The sequence below is a fragment of the Betta splendens genome, chromosome 19, assembly GCF_900634795.4.
Source record: "Betta splendens chromosome 19, fBetSpl5.4, whole genome shotgun sequence".
Lineage (NCBI taxonomy): Eukaryota > Metazoa > Chordata > Actinopteri > Anabantiformes > Osphronemidae > Betta > Betta splendens.
In genome coordinates, this window is record NC_040898.2 from 421,171 (window position 1) to 443,383 (window position 22,213).

Sequence of the window (22,213 nt, forward strand, 5' to 3'; positions counted from 1 at the left end):
AGCATGTACGTACACATACACAACTGCACGTGTCTGTGTGACTGTGTGGTGGGAATAAAAACACACTGCTGAAATAATAATGGTCAGTTTGTTAACTCGCTCTGCCGGAACTCACGTGCTGGAGGAGCAGACAGGGAGCCAACAAGAGGTGAGCTAAGGAAGGGGGGAGATGGATGAGGACTGAGGCGCAGACAAACTGAACCGGCTCAGGAGGTCGGCCTCCTTCTCCCCCCACTCCCCCTCCTCCTCCCCCTCCCACTCCTCCTCTTGGACTTGTCTGCTGCTGCTGTCAAAGCCTTTCAGCTATGACTTCAAATCTGATGACAATGGCTCAAAATGATCTGGATCTGAACTGGAAGAGGTGGCAGGTTTGTTTGTCCTCTTATTTTTAGAGCAGATCTGATCCTTAGCTTTTCGATAGAATACTTTTATTACATATAAAAGAAAAAGACACATGAGCCGATGAGCCCATACATCTACGTCTACAGGACATGGACGTTTTCCCTGCAGCATCAATAATTATCGGTTTCATTTGATGTAAGTTGTGATGGACTGCTGTCCAGCACTATCCTCGTTCTGTTTACTGGGGTTGTTGTTTTTAATGTAAACTTTGTCTTGAGGTGTACAGACAATAAACAGGCTCCAAGCTTTGTAGCTGCATCTTGATTGAAGTAGTTCTGGTTGAAATCCCCTTCTGGGGCCACGCTGCCCAACAGCAGTGATGTGTGTGGTGTAGTTTTACAGGGCAGCTGGGGCAACCGTCACAATGCTTAGTGTAGTCACACATGTCATCAACCTGCCTGTGCGTGCTCTGCTGCAGCCCACACCTCATCTGTCAGGGCACTGCGGGAGGCGCGTGAGCGTCTTCCTTTTATGGTCAGCGCTTCCGCCTCCTCCCCAGAAGCTTCAGTTGGATGAGGAACGGAGCGGAGCAGCAGCAGCAGCGCGTTTCTCCTCCAGCTGCTGTAGCTCAACCCAACCCGCATCATGAACATGAAGTAATAACCGCTGGACGCGCTGGACTGGATCGGCCTGCTGTTTTTTTCTCTTTCTCTGGTTTCGCCGATCACTCTGGAATGGTCCGTCTTTTGTCCCCTGGGCCGTCTCCGCTCCAGCATGGGAACTGCGGTGTCCAGGAAGAAGAGCGCGAGGAGTGATGCGATATCGTCAGTGGCCGCAAAAGTTCGGTGAGTGTGGCCGGAGGAAGCGTGAAGCGACGGCTCGGAGCGACAAGGACAGCGCGACGCTGCTGCTGAGATGTCACTGTCATGCAGCGCGCGGTGCTCCGCGTCTCTGAGCGCAGGGTTCACGGAAGTTCACTCTGATGAGAAGGAGCTTTATTTAGAACGTGTCGGATTTATTAAAGTCATTCTCTAAAGAAACCGACACGGGCTTCTCTCAACCGAATAAAACCTCTAACCCTTAACAAGCATCATGAAGATTAAAGAGTAAAGTAATGGCCACATTTTGAGTAACAAAATGAGGAGAATGGGCTTTATTAATTTTTATTGATGAAGGAAACAATGCAGAGCTGTTAAAACAGGGCAAACGGAGAAAGTAGTCCAAATGAGGAATATTGGTTTGGTATAATCTTTTTTACCGGCATTTCTTTCCAAACAGGAAACTGGTTTCAAATGCTAAATTGAATTGGTTCCTTATTCTATGTTGGCCAATTGGGTACAGCCACAAAAACAAATCTATTTATCAGTGATTCCTGTCATCTGACGTATGTTGGGAACTTTCAACTCAGTTTTCTGATATGCGCTCAATAAATTCTTTTACTTTAGCAGATCTGTGACAAATCCCACTGCCTGTGTGAGTCATGAGACGTCTTGGTGTCACGGGCTCCATCCGAAGCTGCTCGATGACTAACGTTCTGTGGGAGATGCTCTCGGCTCAGCGTCGCCCACTTGCTGACCCCTGAAGCCGAACGCAAACTAATGAAGAGCTGTTGCCCTAAGTCGTGTGCACATTTCTGCTCTATTCTAAAACACACACGAAGAGTCTGCAGAAAACAATTGCACATATGCTTGAGCCCACATCGTGTGACCTTCCATCCACTTTACCTCCATTTTTTCTCTGCTATTTACCGCCTCGCTTGCTTCTCCACTCCTCATGCTTTACTCTCCATAAATCACACTGCTTGCAGCCAGAATCCTAGATATGCGCGTGGACGGCAGCCAAGGCTTCAACATACTTCCTGTTCTATCTATGATCTAGTTAACAGGGAGTTTGATGCTCCTCCATGCAGGCGAGCGCTTTCCCTAAGGACCAGACACTGTTTTCTGAGACAGTCCTGATCCTTTGGTCTGATGGTTTGTTTGTTGTGTCTTGACTGAGCTGGACTGAATCGTTTCTATGTCACTGAAGCTGGTGCCTAGCTCTGGACAGCAACACCTCAGAGCTGGAAGTTATCTTTAATTATGTCCTCTCTGCACCGTCCTTCTGTTTGCGTTCACTTTATACAATAAAGGTCAGGAAATCTTTGGAGAAAAGTGATCAGTCCCCCTCTGTCGTTTGCCAAAAATGATCTTATCTTATCTTACAGTAAGTCTCAATAACACTGACTGTAACATCTAATCAGTTTAAGGGAGTTTAGAGTTAATGTATTCACACTGGCCGTGTTCTGGTCCAGAAGCAGGCGTGCTGTTGTGTGGTCTCCGTGGCAGCAGGAGCTCTGCCTTGGGAAAGCTGCTCTTATTCTTTGTTCTGCTGTTCTTTGAGAGCCTGAGTTGACAAATGCCAACTTACTGTTTGCAGTTTACCGGCCAAGCTTCTAGTTTTTTGTGTTTGTCACATTATTCAGGTCTGGACACTCATTGTGTGCTGTGAGAACTACAAAGGAGCTTCTCTGCATGGAGATGATTCAAGGAGGCATTAGCATTTGATAATGGGCTCGTTTGCATTTTTGTCATTGTGATGCTAATGTACAAACACTGGGCTAGAAGCCATTGGGTTGTGTTTTGAAAGACATTGAGACCTACTTCACAATGACACAGTTCATGTCTGTGTCCCAGGTAGGAAAGCTTCTGCTTGGTTAGTCAGACCACAGCACCACATATTTGCTTGCCCCACACTGTTTTAGACGATAAACATTTTCACCTTAAGGTCTTTTTCAGTGTGACGATTACATCACACTGAAAACACAGAATGGAGGTTTCATTACAGGCATTAGCTGCTAAGTGCGGCAACATATTAGAGGCCGGTGGTACTACTGGATCTTGCACTGTGTGGTTAAGTCTTTGTCCTTTGCTGACCTTTAGTCATGACCAAAATGAAACGAATGACCTTATACTCGTTTAAAATCTATAGAACAAAGGAATCCTGACATGTAATTCACATGGTATTTATCACATTTCCAGAAACACTCTTGAATGTGCCGCATGGCATCTGATCAACAACTATGGAGGTACAAACAGGCAGTTGGTGTATCTGTGGTTTCAGCGAGCCTTCCTTTACTTTAGAGAATGGAATGAAAAGTGGGATTTGAAATGTGGTGCTAGAGAGCAAGAAGCTTGTCAGCTAGTCCACGTTTACCAAGCCAGCATCAGCTCAAACCGTCTGAAGCTGTTGCTGCACCTACACAGCAGGGTCCTGCCTGAGAACCACACCGATGCACCATCAGCTGCTGACTTCAGCAGCACAGTCCACTCATCTGATTGAAAAACATTGCTCCATCTTATACTTTCTATCTGTATTGCTTTTCTGCAGTTGCCTCATTCCAGAGAAAATGCAGGTAAAACCCTGAAAATGAGCTAAACACGGTCATCTCACGGCTGCTGCTGGGACGCCTGCAGGGCTGAGCTGGAAAAATCTCTTTCGTTAGTACAGTACCACACAGGTAGGGTTTGGAATGAAGCCACAGTCCGAGAAGGTAAAGATCACACACCATGGATGGATGGAGGTGAGTGGAGCCACAGGCCAAGTTGGCAACATCAGGATTACGCGCCCCCCGGCTCACAAATGGTGATTTTCCGCCGTTTTCCTCTGCTCCGGGCGCATTTACATGTTTTTCTGAAGGCTTGGAGCGCCCCCCCCCCCCCAGCAGGTGGAGCCCTAGGCGACCGCCTAGTTCTCTTACTGTGTGCCCAGAGGCTCTGTCTCCAGCCTTTATTGACCTGCAGCATGGTTAATTGCCTGATTCATGAACTTTTGTTGTCAGTGGAATCCAAGTGCATGTGTCCCTTAATGAACTAATCAGCCTCTTAACAGCCTGAGGGCAGTGAATTCACAGTGGACAGTGACGTCAGGTGCAAGGGAGACGTCCAAATATGTCAAAATAATACTTTAAATATGTAATCAGTAACTGTGACTTCAGAGAAACGCTGGGCCATCAGCAGCTCCACTAAATGCTGCAGTTCACTGCAGACTTTTGCTGTTTCACAGTAGTGTTGAGCACAAGCAGATGAGCATTTGTTGAGCAGTAGTTGACTGAACCAAACCAGGAGTAAAACAACAGACACACAAAACCTACGAGGCCGCAGAGAGAGAGAGAGATAGAGCGAGAGTGTGTGTGTGTGTGTGTGTGTGTGTGTGTGTGTGTGTGTGTGTGTGTGTGTGTGTGTGTGTGTGTGTGTGTGTGTTCATAATTAGTCTGATGATCTAAGGTGTGGCAGACATGAGAAACAGTAGCAGGGCATCATGACGCGGTTCTGTATCAGACGCTCTGCTCGTAGAGCAGCTCTTTGCTTCGTGTGTGTGTATATAAAGATGTATAATCTCAGAGGGTCCGGATCATTTGTCTCTTGTCTCTCTCTTCTTGCTTATTATGCTTCCCATCTCCCTCCTTGCTTCTATTTTAGTTTTATATACATGTCTCTCCTGTCACTGTATTCCCCACCAATGTCACATTGCTCAAAACATGCTGTGCTGTGTGGAGCAGCATTTGCCACACAAAGACTTTGATTTGAGTCCAATCAGGCGTTTCTGGAGCAGGTTTGAACAGGAACCCTGATCCCGTTACCACTTTCTCATTAATTTCTAGGTTCTAGGACCATGCTCCTTTTTCTGGGACACAGTGAAATCATTAATCTCTTTGCCCCTGTGTCATTTTAGTTTTTATGTGCTGTGAGTAGTGTCCACAGTGACCCTGGCCCATCTTCTTACAGTTGACAGTACAGGGACACTTGCTGGATCTAGAACCCAGAAGAAAGTCTGGTAATACAGTAGATCATGATCCCAGTAGAAAGTGGTTGAGCTACCTACCAACACAGACCGGTGTTGGAACAGTTCGCTGCTCCAGGTGCTGAAGCCGTTCTGTTCTCTGTTGGCTGCTTCAACATCTTGCTGATGTTATGGTCCTACTTCTGCTCCGCTTCTGCATCTCTTCTGCACCTGCTCCGCTCCAACTCCTGCTCCTGCTCCTCCAGGCTCAGAACAGCTACTCTGCACGTTGTGGCTCCTGCAGGAGGGCCTCCTGTGTTAGCTACTACTCTTTCTCTGTTTGTAGGAAGCATATTGTGTGTGTTGTATTTGTGCAGCCTTCGTCTCGTTCTGGGAGCCGTGTAGCTGTGTGCAGATGGCAGGAGTGGCAGGTCACAGTGAGTAGGAGGAGGCAGATTATAGTCTTCACTCATTCCTGCATCAGGCACATGCAGTAGCCAGTCTAACCCACTGTAGCTATCTAAGACATAACTAATATACTGAGCCTCACGCTCTTAAACCTGAGGAAGCTGAACTGCTCACAATGGATCAGTGACCAGCCACAGAGTCTGTGATGTAGTGCTAGCATGTAACGAGGCTGAACCCAAAGAGGCGCTGCTCATGTAGTTTCAGTCACAGTAACTCCTGCACTTGTGTCTCTACAGAGCAGCCAGAGCACTGGGAGATTACCTGTCCAATTCAGAGCGCTGCAACGGAGCAGGTGGGCGAAAACACCACACAACCACCAACAAGTACCTGCTGTACATGTGTGCTGTGTGTATGAGGTGTGTTGTTTTGCTTCTCTAATACCTGCATTTTAACTTTCTCATTTAAACCTTAGCTTAAAAGCAGGACTTCAGCTCAGCCTGCAGCAGCCGAGGACGTTTTGCTTTTAGTGCTCGTCACTGATACTGATGATGTGGCTCTCAGGACAGCAGAGCAGCTCATATCATACTCCTGAACATGTGCGATGAAGCCTACATCATGCTGCTGATGTTGGTGCATGGCCAGTGTTAAAGCAGGAACCCTGCCTACAGTATTCACGCTACTGATGTGAGCGTTTCTTTTCCACGTTCGGCTCCACCCTCATTAACAAAGGTCAAACTTTGTTTGGTCAAACAAGCTTTGCTGGAGCCGACCTGTAGTGAGTGCTCGTTGGTGCCACAACACAAATTGTGTTGTTAGTGCATAGTCCAGCATCACCTGCCTCCGAAGGCTGGATGTAGGATATTTGCTTTATTTCAATCCAACTACAGCTGACAAATGCTGGAGGAGGAAACACTGGGGCCACTCCAGTTATTTCAGTGTGTCATTGTCTGCTCCTTTGCGTCTTTATTCCCCTGCTCACACACATGGGCTCACACCTATTCACACGTCTGAGCTGCAGCTGCACTGTGAGAACATCTGTCCTCCATGGCCCACATCATGTGCTTCATGTGCCATAGCTCATCTACTTCCAAATCTTTTATTCTTCCTTCTCCTGCTCTTTTCTATGAATCTGCTTCCTCCTCCTCATCTTGCCCAAAGCTTTGCTGGCTCCTAAATGTACCACTCTGTTGCCAAAGCTACAAATCCCAGAAGGATTTACACAGTCTCTGTGTTCATTTGCATGTTATCTGATATTTATTTGTACACACAATTAAGTCTTTTTTTATCTGTATCTCTTTGTCTTTACATTTCTTTCAGAACACCTGTTGTCTGATTCCTTCCTTGGCCAGAACTGTGACTCTCCTGCGACCAGCCGCTTACATAACAACACTTTGCATTTGCAGTCCCACCAGTTTCCTGTCGATCGTGCCTATTCTCATCAACAGTCTCAGCAAGACCTCCAGGCTCCAGCACCTCCTGGTTTCTCCAAACGTCAGCTCTCTGTTGCACACAGCTTGTCTGCAGAGGACCCACGAGTTTCCAGAGGCCCAGAGGAGAGCGAAGTGGTGAAGCCAGCCAGGGTTTACACCATCACCAGGGAGGGAGGGATGACGCTGGGGGGACGTGGCAGCGAAGCGAGCCTGGAGCTGGTGGCCCTAAAAGGCTCCAGGGATCAGCCTTTGTCCCAGGCCGCGACCAGCCAACCCTCCTCAGCAGCCGCACACGGCAGCCGCCATCACAGCAGCCGCCAGCGAAGCCACCAGCCGCCACCAGCGCAGCCTCTCCAAAGCCCTGGCAATGTCAACAGTATGAGGAGAGACTTCCTTCCAGATTGCATCAGGGCTCCATGCCAAAGCCAGCGCTCCCTTGACCTGCACGGCTCGCCTCGAGATGGAGGGAGGCCCCGCAAGAAACTGGAGCGGATGTACAGCGAGGACAGAGCGTGTGCTGACGACAGGGGTAAACACAGCACAGGCCGTCATGTCTCCACCCTCACCAGTAACGTGTTCACCTTCATCTGTCTTCCTTTCAGCAGAGGATCCCAGCAGCTGGTTCCCCAAAGAAAATATGCTGAGCTTCCAGACCGCCAGCACCACCCTGCAGGCGTGAGTCCAACTCCACCACAGTCCCTCTGAGCCAGAGCACATGACGTTTGCCTCGTGCTCTACTTTAATCTGGGGTTATTCAAATTCAATTTTTCATTAAACTAAAGAAACCTCATTTGTATATAAATAAACAATTTAACCGTCATAACTAATGCTAATACTTTCATGTCTCTGTTCTCTCACAACAGTAACTCACATACACAAACCTACAACTACACACTGGAATCTTTGTTACTTAATTATCACCTGTCACCCACATTTGTTAATTAAGGCTTAGACAAAGCTCACCCACCACCATCTCGCTCTCTCTCTTGCTCACCGACGCCTTCTCAATATGTGGTATATCTGCCTTCACCTCCAGGAGAGAATGATGACGTCATGCTCCTCACTGTGGTTCATTACGGTTCTCCTTGATTGCTTTGATGCAACCGTCAAACCTGACGGTTGCATCAGAGTTGTTCAGAGAGACCTGAACCATCTCTAACTATAAGCTTTATCAAAAAGGAAGGTTTTAAGCCTAATCTTAAAGGTGGAGAATGTGTCAGCTTCTCGAACCTGAAGAGGGAGCTGGTTCCAGAGGAGAGGAGCTTGGTAGCTAAGAGCTCTGCCTCCTGTTCTACATTTAAACAGTCTAGGAACCACAAATAGCCCAGCGCTCTGAGAACGAAGCGTTCTGCTGGGAGCATAAGGAACTATTAGGTCTTTAAGATAAGAAGGAGCTTTATCATTGAGTACTGTGTAGGTGAGTAGGAGAATTTTACAGGCAGCCAGTGCAGAGAAGCTAATGTAGGAGAAATGTGATCTCTATTTCTAAGTCCTGTCAGAACTCTGGCTGCAGCATTTTGAATAAGCTGTAGGCTTTTTAAGGAGTTACAGTAGTCCAGCCTAGAGGTAACAAATGCATGGATCAATTTCTCTGCATCGCTCTGAGAGAGGATGCTTCTGATTTTAACTATATTTCTAAGGTGGAAGTAGGCGGTTCTGGACGGTTTTATGATGCAAAAGAGAGCTCCTGGTCAAACATGACACCAAGGTTCCTCACAGTAGAATCTGAAGATAATGTTATGCCATCCAGGGTGGCTATCTGACTCAATAGTGTCTCTCTCAGATTTTTAGGCCCAACAATAAGAATTTCGGTTTTATCTGAGTTTAGTTGAAGGAAGTTTTGGGACATCCAGGATTTGATGTCTTTTAAACAATCCTGAATTTTGACTAGTTGATCTGTTTCATTTGGTTCCAAGGACATATATAGCTGAGTATCATCTGCGTAAAAATTAAAATTAATAGAATGCTCTCTAATAATCTCACCTAGAGGAGACATGTATAGGCTAAACAGAATTGGACCAAGCACAGAACCCTGTGGTACTCCATCTAAGACGTCTTGTTCATGTTTAGCCTTGTTTATTCATGCCATGCAGTAGCTCCATTTGTTCATGCTCATGCCAGGATGTTCACTCTGATCACTGAGATTATACTGTAGATAGAATATTTTATGTATATGTACTGTGTGTGTACTCTTTGTGTACTATGTACAGTACTACTGACTGCTCTTTCATTTTCTTTTCTCTGCGGCGACTTTTCACCGCTGCAGGATATCGTAAGTATCTCCTCCCCTCGTCTTTTTTTACTTTACGCTGCTTGAACTTTTTCCTGACGTGGTTGTGTGCCATGCTGAGGTTTGACATTGGGTCAGTAGAACACTGAAGTTTACCTTAGGAATAAAAGACAATTACTCTTTCATGAAGTGTTGGCTGTTACTTATGTAGCACAACTATGTGCTGATACCCTGAGAGAAAACAGTTTTAAAACAGAGCCGAAAGGTTTCTTCCTTTTAAAGACGAACTTCACTGTATTGTTGGAGTATTGGGACCTTTTGGACTATGCTTGAGAGCAGGATGCCTGCTTTCATGTCAGCTGAGGTGAATATTTAGCGCGGCACGTGGTGCAGTGAGTAGCATTGTCGCATCACAGCAAGAAGATCCTTGGGTCGGGTCCCGGGTTCAATTGCCAAAGCGGAGTCCAAGAATGCATTCTGTGACCCCATATTGATTGCCCATAGGTATGAGTGTTTGTGGGAATGGTTGTCTGTCTGTGTGTTGCCCTGCGATGGACTGGTGACCTGCCCAGGGTGTACCCTGCCTCCCGCCCATTGCCAGCTGGGATATGCTCCGGCACGCCAGCGACCCCGCATGGGACTAAGCGGTAGAAAATGGATGGAGGTGAATTATTAGAGTTATTATAGATTGAACAAACTGTTAACTCAAGTTAACAGTAACTCAAGTTAACAATTTGTAATCATTTTTTGTGGTCACTTTTACACACACACATACACTTCCAGTAAATGCAGTAGCTGGTATCTGTTTACTCAGCAGTTCCACTTACACACATTTTTACTACTTACTAACACGCTATTGTTCTTTATAGTACTGTATGTGGTTGGTACCTGATAACTTTAGCATAAGCATGAATTCCATCTAATGTATGGAAATTACTAAAAAGACATGCATTGGGTTCAGGTGTCGTTCAACTAGCTTCCAGCTACACATGTAAACCTGTCAGTTAGTGTAGGAGGAGATTCCATGTGTTGCTCTCCCTAATTTGGACCCTGTTAGTTAGAGTCTGGATTTGGCAGTAAATGTGCTGGTGCTAAAGTAGTCGACACTCAGATCTGAGATTTTCTGCTGACAGATGGTTGGAGGAGTGACAGGCTGAACATGGAGCTGCATCCATCTTGTTCAGATAGAGAAAAGACAAATTCAGTGCTTAAAGAAATTGCTCAGGCAGCAGAGGAGGTTTTGGTTTTGGTCATCGCACACATGAAGAACCTACTGCTTTATGGACTGCCCAGCTGTCTGTCAGAGCCAGGCTGCAGGATATGACTTCCTTTCAGTCACACCCTGTCACAGATGATTCTCATCAGGCTGACGTCCTGTCAGAGCCATTACAGTCCCCTCTGGGAAAACCATGTCCACAGGGGCCAATTTATAAACTGACAGAATGAGAAATAATGCACTTGAAACAAGCAGACAAAGAAAACGATTACCTGAGATTCAGTGACAATGGTTGAATGGTTCCATGACACTGGGTAGTCATCTCTGCTACTGATCTGTCCTCTGTGCTTGTTTTATGGCTCATCTTCCGGCTTTCGTGTTTGTGTGTGCAGCTTTGTATCAGCATATCCTCCATGCCCTCTGCATCTGGTGGGTCAAACGTAGCCGTGCTGCTAAGTCAGCGAAGCCATCAACCCTCAGCTCAACCTGTTACTGCTGACCCACCCCTTCCTAACTGTTTATGTCTGAACCCAGCCATGCCACGATCCTGGGCTGGCTCTTGGTACATATTTCCACCCTCAAGGTTGTTACATGGACTTTATGTGCTCATGCTAACTATCATTGGATGGCATTAATCACAGAGTTGTCCATATCCAACCAACCATCAGGATTCTTTCAGATGTGTCCTGTTCACCTCTTTACATTAGCTGCAATGCTAGCGTTTGCTAGGTGCTAGACTTTTACTATCATATGTTGGGAAGCTGGAGCCACATCCTAGTTCTCATGGTTACACTGCTTGAGCGTTTGGACTTAATCTGGCTGCGGTGCTGTGAACATTTCCTGAAACTGAACTAAAACCAAATGATTTGAGCAGTTTGCTCATTGTACAAAGCAGCAGTGCTTGTGTTGGAAGAAAGCAAATAAGAATAAGAAAGCCTTTAATAGTCCCAAAGTGGGGAAATTCCGTCTCACAACAGCATAGCACAGTAAAGAAAGTACAGCAACAGATGAAACATACAGCAACAAATCAAATTAGGTTGAGTTGGTGCAATACAACACTGTACAGATGGGCAGAGTGGAGTAATGGGTAGGGTTACACTTTTCACACTACTTTTGTTCTATTCTGTGTAAAGTTCAGTTATGGAGACGACCCAGCAGACGTACGTGGACGTGGACGCCCACATGCTCCTGCTCTGAGCACACGTGTTACTGACTCTAAAAGCTTTTGTCAGCGTGTCGGCGGATTGACAGGTCCCCTGAGTCCTCGCTCTATTTTAGGCTCTTCCTTCCTGCAGTCAGCATGTAGCGTGAACTGCCTTGAAACCGCTCTGTGACTACAAAACACACAGCACCGGAGACCTTTCAGTGAACCTTGTTGGTGATTGTAGAGATTAAACGGCGACCACACAGTGGTGATGACTTACTACAGAGGTGGGGCTCATTAAACATAACAGCCCACTTTTACTTTAGTGGTTTTTGTTCGTAGTCTTGGTTTGCCTGTAGACAGAGCTCATGTTTAAATGAGGGGGAGGTCTAGTGAGCTGTGAGGATCTGTGTCACGTGATTCCAGGCTGCTCTGAGGGACTATTAGCCATAAAACAGGGAAAACTGTGGGGTGAGTGTTCTTCTGGGCTTTGGTGTTGGTGACTCCATCAATCCTAACACAAAGGTACAGTATCAGTTGTTGTCCTGATTGTTTTGTTGACAGTTGTAGAACTGTAGGGACCATCTTCTGATTCATAGTCAGCGGCTACTAATGTCAACACGGAGGATGTCAGCAACTCTGGCATCATGTCCGCTCCCTGGTTGGAGTCTGCAACCTGCTGGGATGCTAACGGTTAACTGTTTGCTTCAAGCATCTGTTGTGGAAATGATAAAAAATTGAAATGAAGTTGATGAGCGGCAGGCAGGATGTTTAGTCACGAGATAAATGTGTTTTGTCATTTTTTTATCTCTTTGCTTCTTTCTCTTTTCAAAACTGGAAGGAATTTTCGCAAACACCTTCGAATGGTGGGCAGCCACAGGACGAAGGCTCAAAGTAGGTCCTCAGCGTATTAGCATGTCTGTGAATGTCATGACAGGCAGTGGGATGAAGAGCAGAGATTCAGAGTCTCTGAACATTCATGTCATTATATTGACGTCATTAACACACATTAACAAACAATAACTCATTGGTGGCTTTAAAGGTGGCTCCATGTAGAAACTAGTTAAAAAGTATCTCCTCGCCTGCTACATCTCACCATTAGATCAGTGGATGTTCTGATCGATCCTTCAGACGCTTTCTGTTTATTTGTTTGTTTTCTTTGGGTTCACTTCTGCTCAGACTCTGACTGTGTATAGCATCTTAAATGAAGGTGTCCTGTGAATAAAGGTGCTCGTTTGTCTTCACTGCACACTCACTTTTAAATGCTGTGTTATTTGTCACTACACCGGACTCTGCAGTTATCACTTGTGTCATTTCCTGTTTTATTTTGGTGGTTACTTCCGGTTTTCTGTCCCACCATGTTTAGCGGTTGCTTTACCTCCGGTCACATTACCTTGGTACTTAGTCTCAGTACTCACCCCATTCCTTTGCCAGATTGTGATTTCACCACTTTCCAGTGTTTCGTTCTATGTCCTCGTATTCTGTGTGTTCTGACCATCCGCCTGTTTCCTGTTTTTGACTGCTTGTCTGATCCCCGTCTGTTGACCCTGCCTGCTACTTACCTTAGTCTGCCTGCTCCTTGTCTGTACTGTCACCAGTGAGTTTTCCTGTGTATGATCCGTTGCCTGTTTACTGGATCTTGCCTAAAGCCATTAAAACAAACTTATACTGATTCCATTGTCTGTGGGTCATTAAGAACCCTGTCAATATTACAATAACAATATCACCACCAATGTGAAAAACCTTTCATGATCTACACTGTGTAGTAATTATGCAATACCTCCTTGCACATACATATGCAATACATCATACATAAATGTTGTCAAGATGCTCTTTCTGTATTTTTCAGTTTTACTCGAGTGCCTTTTCTTTCTTTTTCTGTTTTGTTTTTTTTTACACATTTTAAAACCATTTTTGCTCTATCTTGTTTATGTCTGTTGTTTTTGTTCAATGTTATATCGCTGCTGCAAAAACAGAAATTTCCCCATCGTGGGATTAATAAAGTCTGATCTAATCTAATCTAACCTTCCCTGTAGTGACGCAGCCTGGAGCATCCTTCCCTGTGTCGGCAGTGACATGTACGTAACCGCAGGACCATCAGCAGCACACTCTCAGTTTGTGTTGGTGTGTGTAATGACTGTCATGCCCTCACCTCAATCAGCCTTCGCCGACCGGAGAGCCAAGAGCTTCAGCCGCTCGTGGAGTGACCCGACCCCTGTCAAGCCCGAGTTACTGCACGACTGCAGAGACAGTGAGTTGACACATCAGGTCACAGCTTCTTCGTCTACACACAAGCACCAACACACAACACATAACACCTCCTGCTGTTGGCAGTCAACCAGCTCGTCTGTGTCACTGCTCCTCCCCCTGCGTTGTAAGAATAAAACCACAGGTGCCGTGCTTTCAGCGCAGCACCCACGCCTCTAATGGCGCCTGTGGGCGCTTCTTTTCATGTGGCCCTTTGTGTGAACCAGGTGGTGAGCTTCAGGCCTCCTCAGGGACACTAGATGAAGGGCTGGATGCAGAGTGGGAGGATGACAGGCTTCTGGAGAGAGTGGCTTGCGAAGGAGAAGACTTCATCCCACCAAAAGTTGTGGTGAGACTAGTTCCTTTCTTGTAAAGTGAAACCCGTACTCAACCACGACATTTCACCTTCTCTGCACGTTTCCCACTTTCCACAGCTCATATCCTCCAAGGTCCCTAAGGCTGAATATCTTCCCAACATTATCCGCAGAAATGACCCGTCCATCATTCCCATCCTTTATGTGAGTAGCAGCTCTGCACCACCTTCATCAGTTGAGCTTCATTTATAATGTACGGTGCTTTTCATACAACCAAATTTATTATTTATTGAAGGTAGAAGTTCAGCTCACGTCAGATAACAATGGGTTTTGGGCCCTCACTTCTACAGATAGGATCTAAAAAGCCATACGAGCTGAGGCTCTATGTGGTTCAATGGGAGCACATGCGACTAAACCAGCAGACAATAAAACATAAAAGACTCCTGAAACCAATGTGAGCATTATGTGCAGTGAGCTGCTCACAATAAATACATGCAGAGAGATGGTGGCAATGTTTCTGAGGTTACTTCATTTGTTCAGGTCTGTTGGCTGTTTCTGTTTAGGACCATTAATTACTGCTTGAGCTCCATGAACAGATAAAATGCAGTTTACAGGCACTCATCATGGCCATGGACAGCTGGGTACCATCAGCCTAACCTACTCTGTGCCTTCAAAGTCCAGTTCTTTTTACCAGGTACCAGAGCAGGTTCCAATAAAACCAACACTTGTTCATGCTTCATTCTGGGTTCATGAAACCTGGCCAACCACAAACCTCTCCTGACTCACCTGGACTCACTCATACTTAGAGGAAAGATTTGTGGCTATAAATCAAACAACAGCAGCCACGTGCATGTCGCACAAATGTTTACGTCTGAACAAATGATGTACTTTGGGACCCTTTGTGACTCTGTGGGTTCTTATGGGTCAAGAGTGTCAGTGTGTTACTGTACGACTGGGGAATGTAGGACAAAAATCATTTCTGAAAGAAACAGAACTTCTGTTTCATATTCTCCTTGTGATCCAAAACCAAGGAACAAATGTTCGATAGATAGATAGAAGAAAGAAATGCATGCAACACAATGGTTTTTACAGTGATGTTGTTCAAATTTTAAAATAATGTCTCAAATACTGTATCTGACTTTAAAGAAGTGCATGTTAAACAAGCTTTTATTTTGCCATCCATAGGATCATGAACATGCCACGTTTGATGACATCATTGGTAAGTGGATGGAGACGAGGGTACAGGGCACAGACAGACTGATGGACATTCAGACAGACAAAGTGACAGTGTGCCTCCATTACTTTGTTCCCAGAGGAAATAGAGAAGAAGCTGACCGCATACAGAAAAGGCTGCAGGATCTGGAACATGCTCATTTTCTGCCAGGTGCAGTGTTGACATATTGGCTGAATCAGTGATGCTGGGACACATTTCTTAGCTTTGAAAGAGATTTGTCAGGAATGATCTGATTCCACTCATGGACTGTACAGTCAGGCTTGAAGAGTATGAGTCCATAACTACTGTAGCTGTGGTGGAAAATTCGATAAACAAGCAGATAAGAGAGTTGTATTTTGTGTGATTTATTATAAAAATTAAGGAAAATAAAAATAATGGGGAAAGCAAATCTCAAATCAAAATGTCTTGTTATCCAAAGAATAGAGCACCAAGCTTCAAAGACAAGATGCATTTGGTTTTACAGCCTTGGGTCTGGTGATGAATCAGATTGGATGGAGCCAGAGACCAGGGTGTAAAAGACAAACACATATCATAAACTATTAGTCAAATGGAACATCAGACGTTTTAAACTTGCACAAGAGATTAGTTGTTTGTGTAAGAATGTCTAGTGTTGAATATCAGCACATACTGTAATGACTGTGTTGGATAAGAAAAAGCACAAAGGCACAATTTTCCCTTTACATAGCACACAGCTTCATGAATGTCAAGTATGTTGGCTGCATTTACACATTGACTGAGCCGTTTGATGGTGGAGTTGTTCTTCCTCCCACAGGGAGGTCCAGGACATCTGTACCTGCTGAAGAATAAAGTAGCCACCTTCGCCAAAGTGGAGAAGGAAGAAGACATGTTACAGTAGGTTCCCTTTATTTCTGTACCTGTAATAAGGAGTGTTAAGTCAAACATTTTCTAATAGGTAATGACTCGTGTGGCCTTAACCAGTAGAATAACAAAGAAAGGACTAAATAGAACATCATGTTCCAGCAGTTATTGGTTCTCCATTTCCTGCCATTGTTGTATAGAGACCTCTGTTCCTCCTGTCCCCGTCTTCCTCGTGTGCCCAGGTTCTGGAGGCGGCTCGGTCGGTTGATGAGTAAACTGAACCCGGAGCCCAATCTGATCCACATCATGGGCTGCTACGTGTTGGGCAGCGTCAATGGAGAGAAGGTAGCTTAGCGTGTCTGTAGGCCACAGGCAGCAGCACACGGAGCTACACGTGCTGTGTCACACGGCTCATACATTATTCAGACAGGCTGCTTCCTTGAGCGCACACACGCACACACAGTGGTTAGTGGTCTCAGTGGTTGTCGTGCCTCCTGCTGGCACACATCAAAAACGACTTTACGTCAGGCATCAAATAAAAAGCTCCACTACGACCTCATTCATTACAACAACGTTGTATGATGAAATGAAACGTTTCAGTGTCCTCAGCCTGAACAGTCCAGTGGGCATCGTCCCCGCAGAGAGGGGGCAGTGAACATCTTCCCGCCCCCCTGCTGCTGCCTGCGTGGCCTCCTGCTCAAGCAGCTGCACAGACACTATTAATAGCTACAGAGCTCTGATACCAGCAGGTCCAGCATCGGCCCAGCTCGGCGTGTTGTTCAGTGTGAACCAGGGGCAGCAGCAGGCCAGTGTGGAGCCACTGGTCGCCCAGAGCGCGCGTTTATTAATGAGTCCTCCTCCACATCATCTCCTGTCCTGTCTCGTACCCTATCAAGCCCCGCCGATCAGGAACCGCTGAGGGGAGTTTACTGGGAAGTGTTTGTCCAGTGTTTGTTCTCGGGACAGTTGGAGACATGGTTCACTGTATAAACACATTTCAGACCAGGGCTTGAGCTTCTGCTCATAGGTCAGAACGAAATTCCAGTGATCTGGGTCCAGGTGCCTGTATGATGCTGGATTCCATAGCTCAGCAGATGATCCTGCGTCTTGGCAAGAGTAGGAGTAAGAGCAAGCTGCGAAGACCAGTCACAGGCAGGAGTTAATCCTGAATCTGATGACTGCAGGAGCTAATGTTCTCTGTGCTACAATGCAAACTCATGCATCCACAGCTGAAGTCTGCTGCTCTGGTCTGTCCTCAGCTCATTCAGACTCTGAAGAGGCTGATGAGACCCTCCTCGGTTGAATTCAAGTCCCCTCTAGAGTTGTCTGCACAGGGTGAGTCTCATGCTACAGTATGGACATTACATCACATCACACAGCACCAGTAGTTGTACCAGTCTCACCAGTAAGTCTGCGCTCTGCAGAGAATAAGCAGCTATTTCCACCTCCACCTTTTTGCTTGGTTCTCACACAGAAATACAACTAAAGACGCTTCAGTGGTTCCGCTTCAGGTCTGTCGTTCCATCTCAGTCCTACGTATAATGCAACATAAAAGTGTGGCAAAGCTTCTCCGTGGAGGAGAATCCATGAGCTCTAGATGGCAAAGGGTTTTAAAAAAGATGCTCCAAATACATCTGAGCCCACGAAAACTGAGACACTCCAGTCACATTTAATACGACTTAAGTGCTCCAAACAAAGCTTATATCTCTAATATACCTCTATATTATAACTGCTAATATAATAATATAATAGATATTGTTATTATAACTGCTATATTAAAATATAATATTTCTTTTGAATTTCTCATGCGTATGTGAAAATGTTGTGCAGGAAATGTTGTGCACTCTAACTACTGTTTTGCTCTTTGTGCAGGAAAGGAGATGATCGAGTTGTACTTTGACTTCCGCCTGTTCCGCCTGTGGAAAACCCGTCAGCACTCCAAGCTGCTGGACTATGACCACCTGTGATGTCACGCCCACCGTACGGTTGAGCGGTTGTTATTTGGTTGAAAGGTTGTCCTACAGACACCTGGACCAGCTCTGAGATGCAGGAGCAGAGTCTTCTGTCTCCCTGAAGCAGCACAGCGGTTGTGATTCAGCTACTGTGGGCTTTTTGTCTAAAGGGAGAGAAGGGAAGGCTCATCGGTGGATCCTGAACATGAGCCGCCCACGTTTAAACAACGGAGAGAAGGACTTTAGAGGACAATCTTCATTCAAGCTCATTTGCTTTAATGTTGATAATATCTTAGCGTAAAGTTGAGCCTTAGATAAGATTTTCAGCTGTACAACTCTAGAAACAGTCATTTTCAGAGTCTGTTGAAGCAGCTTACTCACGTTTTTAGAGACTGTTGTATTAACTCAGGTTTAACGCTCGTTTAATCCTTCTTTTTGAGAAAAAGATGGAGGTCTTCTACTTTCTTAGTCGCTCTGGTCAGCTGTAGTCGAGCAGACATATTTCTGTGTCCTGGCACTGATCCTGGACCAGCTCTTGGTTCCCAGGTTCTGTCACACGTCTTCATATTGTGTGTTGTATATTCAGCTGAATTTCAGTTTAGTGTTGCTTTAGAACCTGAGACTGAATTTGGATCAGTAGCAGTAGAGCGGTGGAGGAAGCTGTGCTGTGTTTGACAGACAGAACTTCTCACACATTGTGCATTCAACTCATTTTCATGGATAAAGCTTAAACTGCTTGAGTTTCAGTTCTACTTCTTCCTGAAGGTGGAGACACGTTAAAAAACAGAATTGTGCTGGAAATGTAACTGGATCAATTTCTATTTCTGATAAGGATCCGAAATGAAACCGTTCTACAGTAAGCTCTGATGCTTTGAATGGTTTTTAGACTGGAAGGGATTGGAACGATTCAAAAGAAATTACACTTTTACTTTGCATTTACATTGTAGGTTAAGCAAGGAGCATATGCTTCCATATCCCAGCTTCCTTCCTTCCTTCCTTCCTTGCTACCTTCTATGCTTCCTTCTTTTCTTCCTTCCTTCCTTCCTACCTTCCTTCCTTCTATGCTTCCTTCCTTCCTACCTTCCTTCCTCTTTTTTTGTCTATTACCTGTGTGTTCGCGTTGCTTCCTGATCGATGCTGCTCTCTCCATGTGGTGCATAAACAATCTACACAGAGCGCTTGTACATGCACATTTAGTTCTTGGAAAAGACTGAGAACATGCCATTATTACATTATTATGTGGTACGTTTGCTAATCATCATTCCTGGGGCCCTGCTGTACAGCAGAGCTATGTTTGCTGGAGATGAGTTGGCAAACTCCTGGTTTTCATATAGAAGATACAACCTGAGCATTAAACTCTTCTTGCTACTGTAGTAACTGTTCATATACTGTAACAACGCTACCTCTAATTTCACCTGATACCTGATATGAAACACAAGCTGTTTGAGCTGTTGAATTTCACTTCTGTGTCAAGTCATCATTTGATGATGTTTAATATTATTGCCAGTAACTTAGCAACAGCCTGTTGGTCTGTACGAATGGAGGCTGTTATACTTATTAATTAATTTCCCAACCTCCTGAAAATGTACAGTTTCTTAGTAAATTTTAACATCTCCTACAACTAATATGTGAAAAACTGTTTGATACCAGGTTTTCCTTCTTTTTTCTTCCAGCTCAGATGCTTACATGTGTTTACATGTTGTGCCTAGAAATAAGCTCTGACCTTTGTACCTACTATACATTCATGTTGAAACCTATTTGTTTCTGAATCATATACTCACCAAATCTTTCTTCTGTAGCAATATAGTCCTTAGGAACCTTTGTGTATGATAGAGCAGCAGAAAGCATCTGCTTCCTGTATCTTCTACTGGAGGAAGTGTGACTTAGAATCAATTCCATGTTAAAAACCTGAGCGTCACAGACAGAATGTTATTCAAAAGCTTCCTTTGTTCATGATGCACAGATTCTGTCTGGGGCAGGACTCGCTCTTTGTGTTCTGCTGATGACGCCTGTGGGCCCATGTAGACTCTCTGTTTCTACTGTATGTTTATTCAGATCATGTTCATACCAGCACAGTTACATGTAACGAGTATAGGGAGACATTACGGCTAAATTTCTCAGTGAGTGCTAGGCAGGATTCTGCAGACTAGTGTTTGATTAATCATGATCTTTGACCTGCAGGAGGGCACAAGGACTCTGGTATTCATAACCACACTAGCAAGTAATCTTTACCAAAGCCAACCTTCAACACCTCCCTTCAGCAGGAACTGAACCCACTCCCTGACTCAACTGTTGCTGCTCTCTCCCTCACTCTGCCCTGGTTGGGCTTGATGAGAACTTGACCTCCTGCTGCTTTGATTGCTCTGACAACGCCAGTTGTCATGTGACTGTATTTTAAGAAGAGTCTAACTGAGCATTAATGGACTAACACACATAAGAGTCTTACAATTAATCACTAACAGATTTATTCATTTAATTATCAGCCACATGTCTTGATAATCAAAGTTATGCTTATAATAATAATAATATAATATAGCAAATACTGCAACTGTACATGTGATGTAATACTAGTGATAGTTACATATCTGGTAGCTTTGATGAGCGTCTGGGTTCTGTCTTACAGAACAGTAGTGAAAGAACTAATCCAAGAAGGCAAATCATTGTAAAACCAAGAACTGAGCCAAGAACTGTTCCAGTTGCACAACATCGTTACTTGCCGTGGGGATATTGGTGTTTCTGAAGCATTTTTCTGATTAAACCTTAGTTCTACTGTACCTTGTTTGTTTCACTGTCATTTTTTCCAGTGTCTGTGAGTATAGTAAAGAATAGTGAGGAACAAAGACTTCCACTCTGCATGGAGCAGATTCCCAATGATGCTGTCAACTATAGCCTGAAATAATCCTGGTTTCATGGCAAACCGGGATTTTTCTGTCTAAACTAAATGGTACAGATCAAATACATGAGCAATGAGCTATTAACTTCATTAGCATAACAGCGGATTTATATACACCTGTTACTGCAGGCATACCCGTTACTCTACCTGTTCTATACACCTGTTGTACACATATAGCCTCACGGTATGTACACTCAGCCCTCATCGTCTCCGTGTGACAGAACATGTGGTGAAGCCTGCACACGTCTCAATAAAACTAGACTCTAGTGTCACAAACACTTTCACATGCTGGAGCGGCTGAGGCCGGCTGCACTTGTAACGAGTCAATTTTGCATCACATTGAATTTGTGCTAATCTGCTAATTGTAAATTGTTACACCTGTTCTGTGTTTGTGTTCTTTTTTTTTAGTCCGTTTCACCATGCCATTGTGTTGCTCGTCAATGTCTGTCTGTCTTTGGTCCTTTGCTTTTGGGTCCTCCCTTGTTTTGGTCAGCGTCAGATTACTAGTTCCTTGGTAAAGGATTTGGGGGCAATAATTAGAAGGCATTAAGATGCTGTTTTTTCAGTTCAGCAGCCGTTCTCTCACAGCCTACGATGAGCTTTGGTTCCGAGGGAGTTTTCCTGTCTGAAGCGTTTGTAACATTAATAACACCCATCCATTTCCTACCGCTTACTCCCGTATGCGGGGTCACGTCTGTGCCGGAGCCTATCCCAGCCATCTACAGGCGACCAGTCCCTGCACAGGTCACCAGTCCCTCGCAGGGCAAAACACAGACAGACAGACAACCAGTCACACCTACGGGCAGTTTAGAGTGACAAAAGAATGCATGTTGTTGGACTGTGGGAGGAAGCCGAAAAACCTGGAGAGAACCCATGCGTGTCACAACCCGACGATGGAGGAAAGACCCAAATGCACAGCGTTGACTTAAGTATGATAAGAAGGTTTTTTAGCAAGGTCAGGCAGGCAGAGGTCATACACAGTGGAGTAGCAATCAGGATCCGACAAGGAGCAGGCAGAGACGTGGTCAAGGTACAAGCAGAGGTCGACTTACAGTACAGGACGGTCATAGGCTAGGCAAGAGCAGGGTCGAGGACAAAGCACGGTCGATAACACAAGGCAAGAGATCAAGAAATGCTGGAATGCGGAATCAACGTAGACAATCTGGCAGGGAACTATGGCTAGAGGTGGAGCTTAATACTGAATGATCTGATTACTGATGAGA

The 22,213-nt window shown here is 45.1% G+C and overlaps 1 protein-coding gene across 4 annotated transcripts; it reads left to right on the forward strand.

Moving 5' to 3' along the window:
* Window positions 1-895: 895 nt before the first annotated feature.
* Window positions 896-20,871, forward strand: LOC114845606 (NMDA receptor synaptonuclear signaling and neuronal migration factor-like). Of its 4 annotated transcripts, none has more exons than XM_029133802.3 (15): window positions 896-1,187; window positions 5,808-5,863; window positions 6,829-7,470; window positions 7,544-7,616; window positions 12,373-12,425; window positions 13,568-13,609; window positions 13,693-13,782; window positions 14,006-14,127; window positions 14,213-14,296; window positions 15,278-15,311; window positions 15,406-15,476; window positions 16,099-16,178; window positions 16,388-16,490; window positions 17,405-17,480; window positions 18,018-20,871. In XM_029133802.3, exons 1-15 carry the CDS (start codon window positions 1,117-1,119, stop codon window positions 18,110-18,112), a joined length of 1,692 nt encoding a protein of 563 aa, XP_028989635.1. In that variant the 5' UTR covers window positions 896-1,116; the 3' UTR covers window positions 18,113-20,871. The 4 variants fall into 4 exon arrangements, 3 of the variants coding, with proteins under 3 accessions (XP_028989635.1, XP_055360236.1, XP_028989636.1); XM_029133803.3 differs by having other exon boundaries at window positions 897-1,187; window positions 7,547-7,616; XR_008693155.1 differs by lacking the exon at window positions 16,388-16,490.
* The last annotated feature ends 1,342 nt before the right edge of the window (window positions 20,872-22,213 follow it).

What these genes read in the sequence shown, in the direction of transcription:
- LOC114845606 (XM_029133802.3), top strand. Translation starts at nt 1,117, where the DNA reads ATGGGAACTGCGGTGTCCAGGAAGAAGAGCGCGAGGAGTGATGCGATA. An exon ending in TCAGTGGCCGCAAAAGTTCG is followed by an intron (nt 1,188 to 5,807) that starts GTGAGTGTGGCC and finishes GTGTCTCTACAG; the next exon opens with AGCAGCCAGAGCACTGGGAG. An exon ending in AGCGTGTGCTGACGACAGGG is followed by an intron (nt 7,471 to 7,543) that starts GTAAACACAGCA and finishes TCTTCCTTTCAG; the next exon opens with CAGAGGATCCCAGCAGCTGG.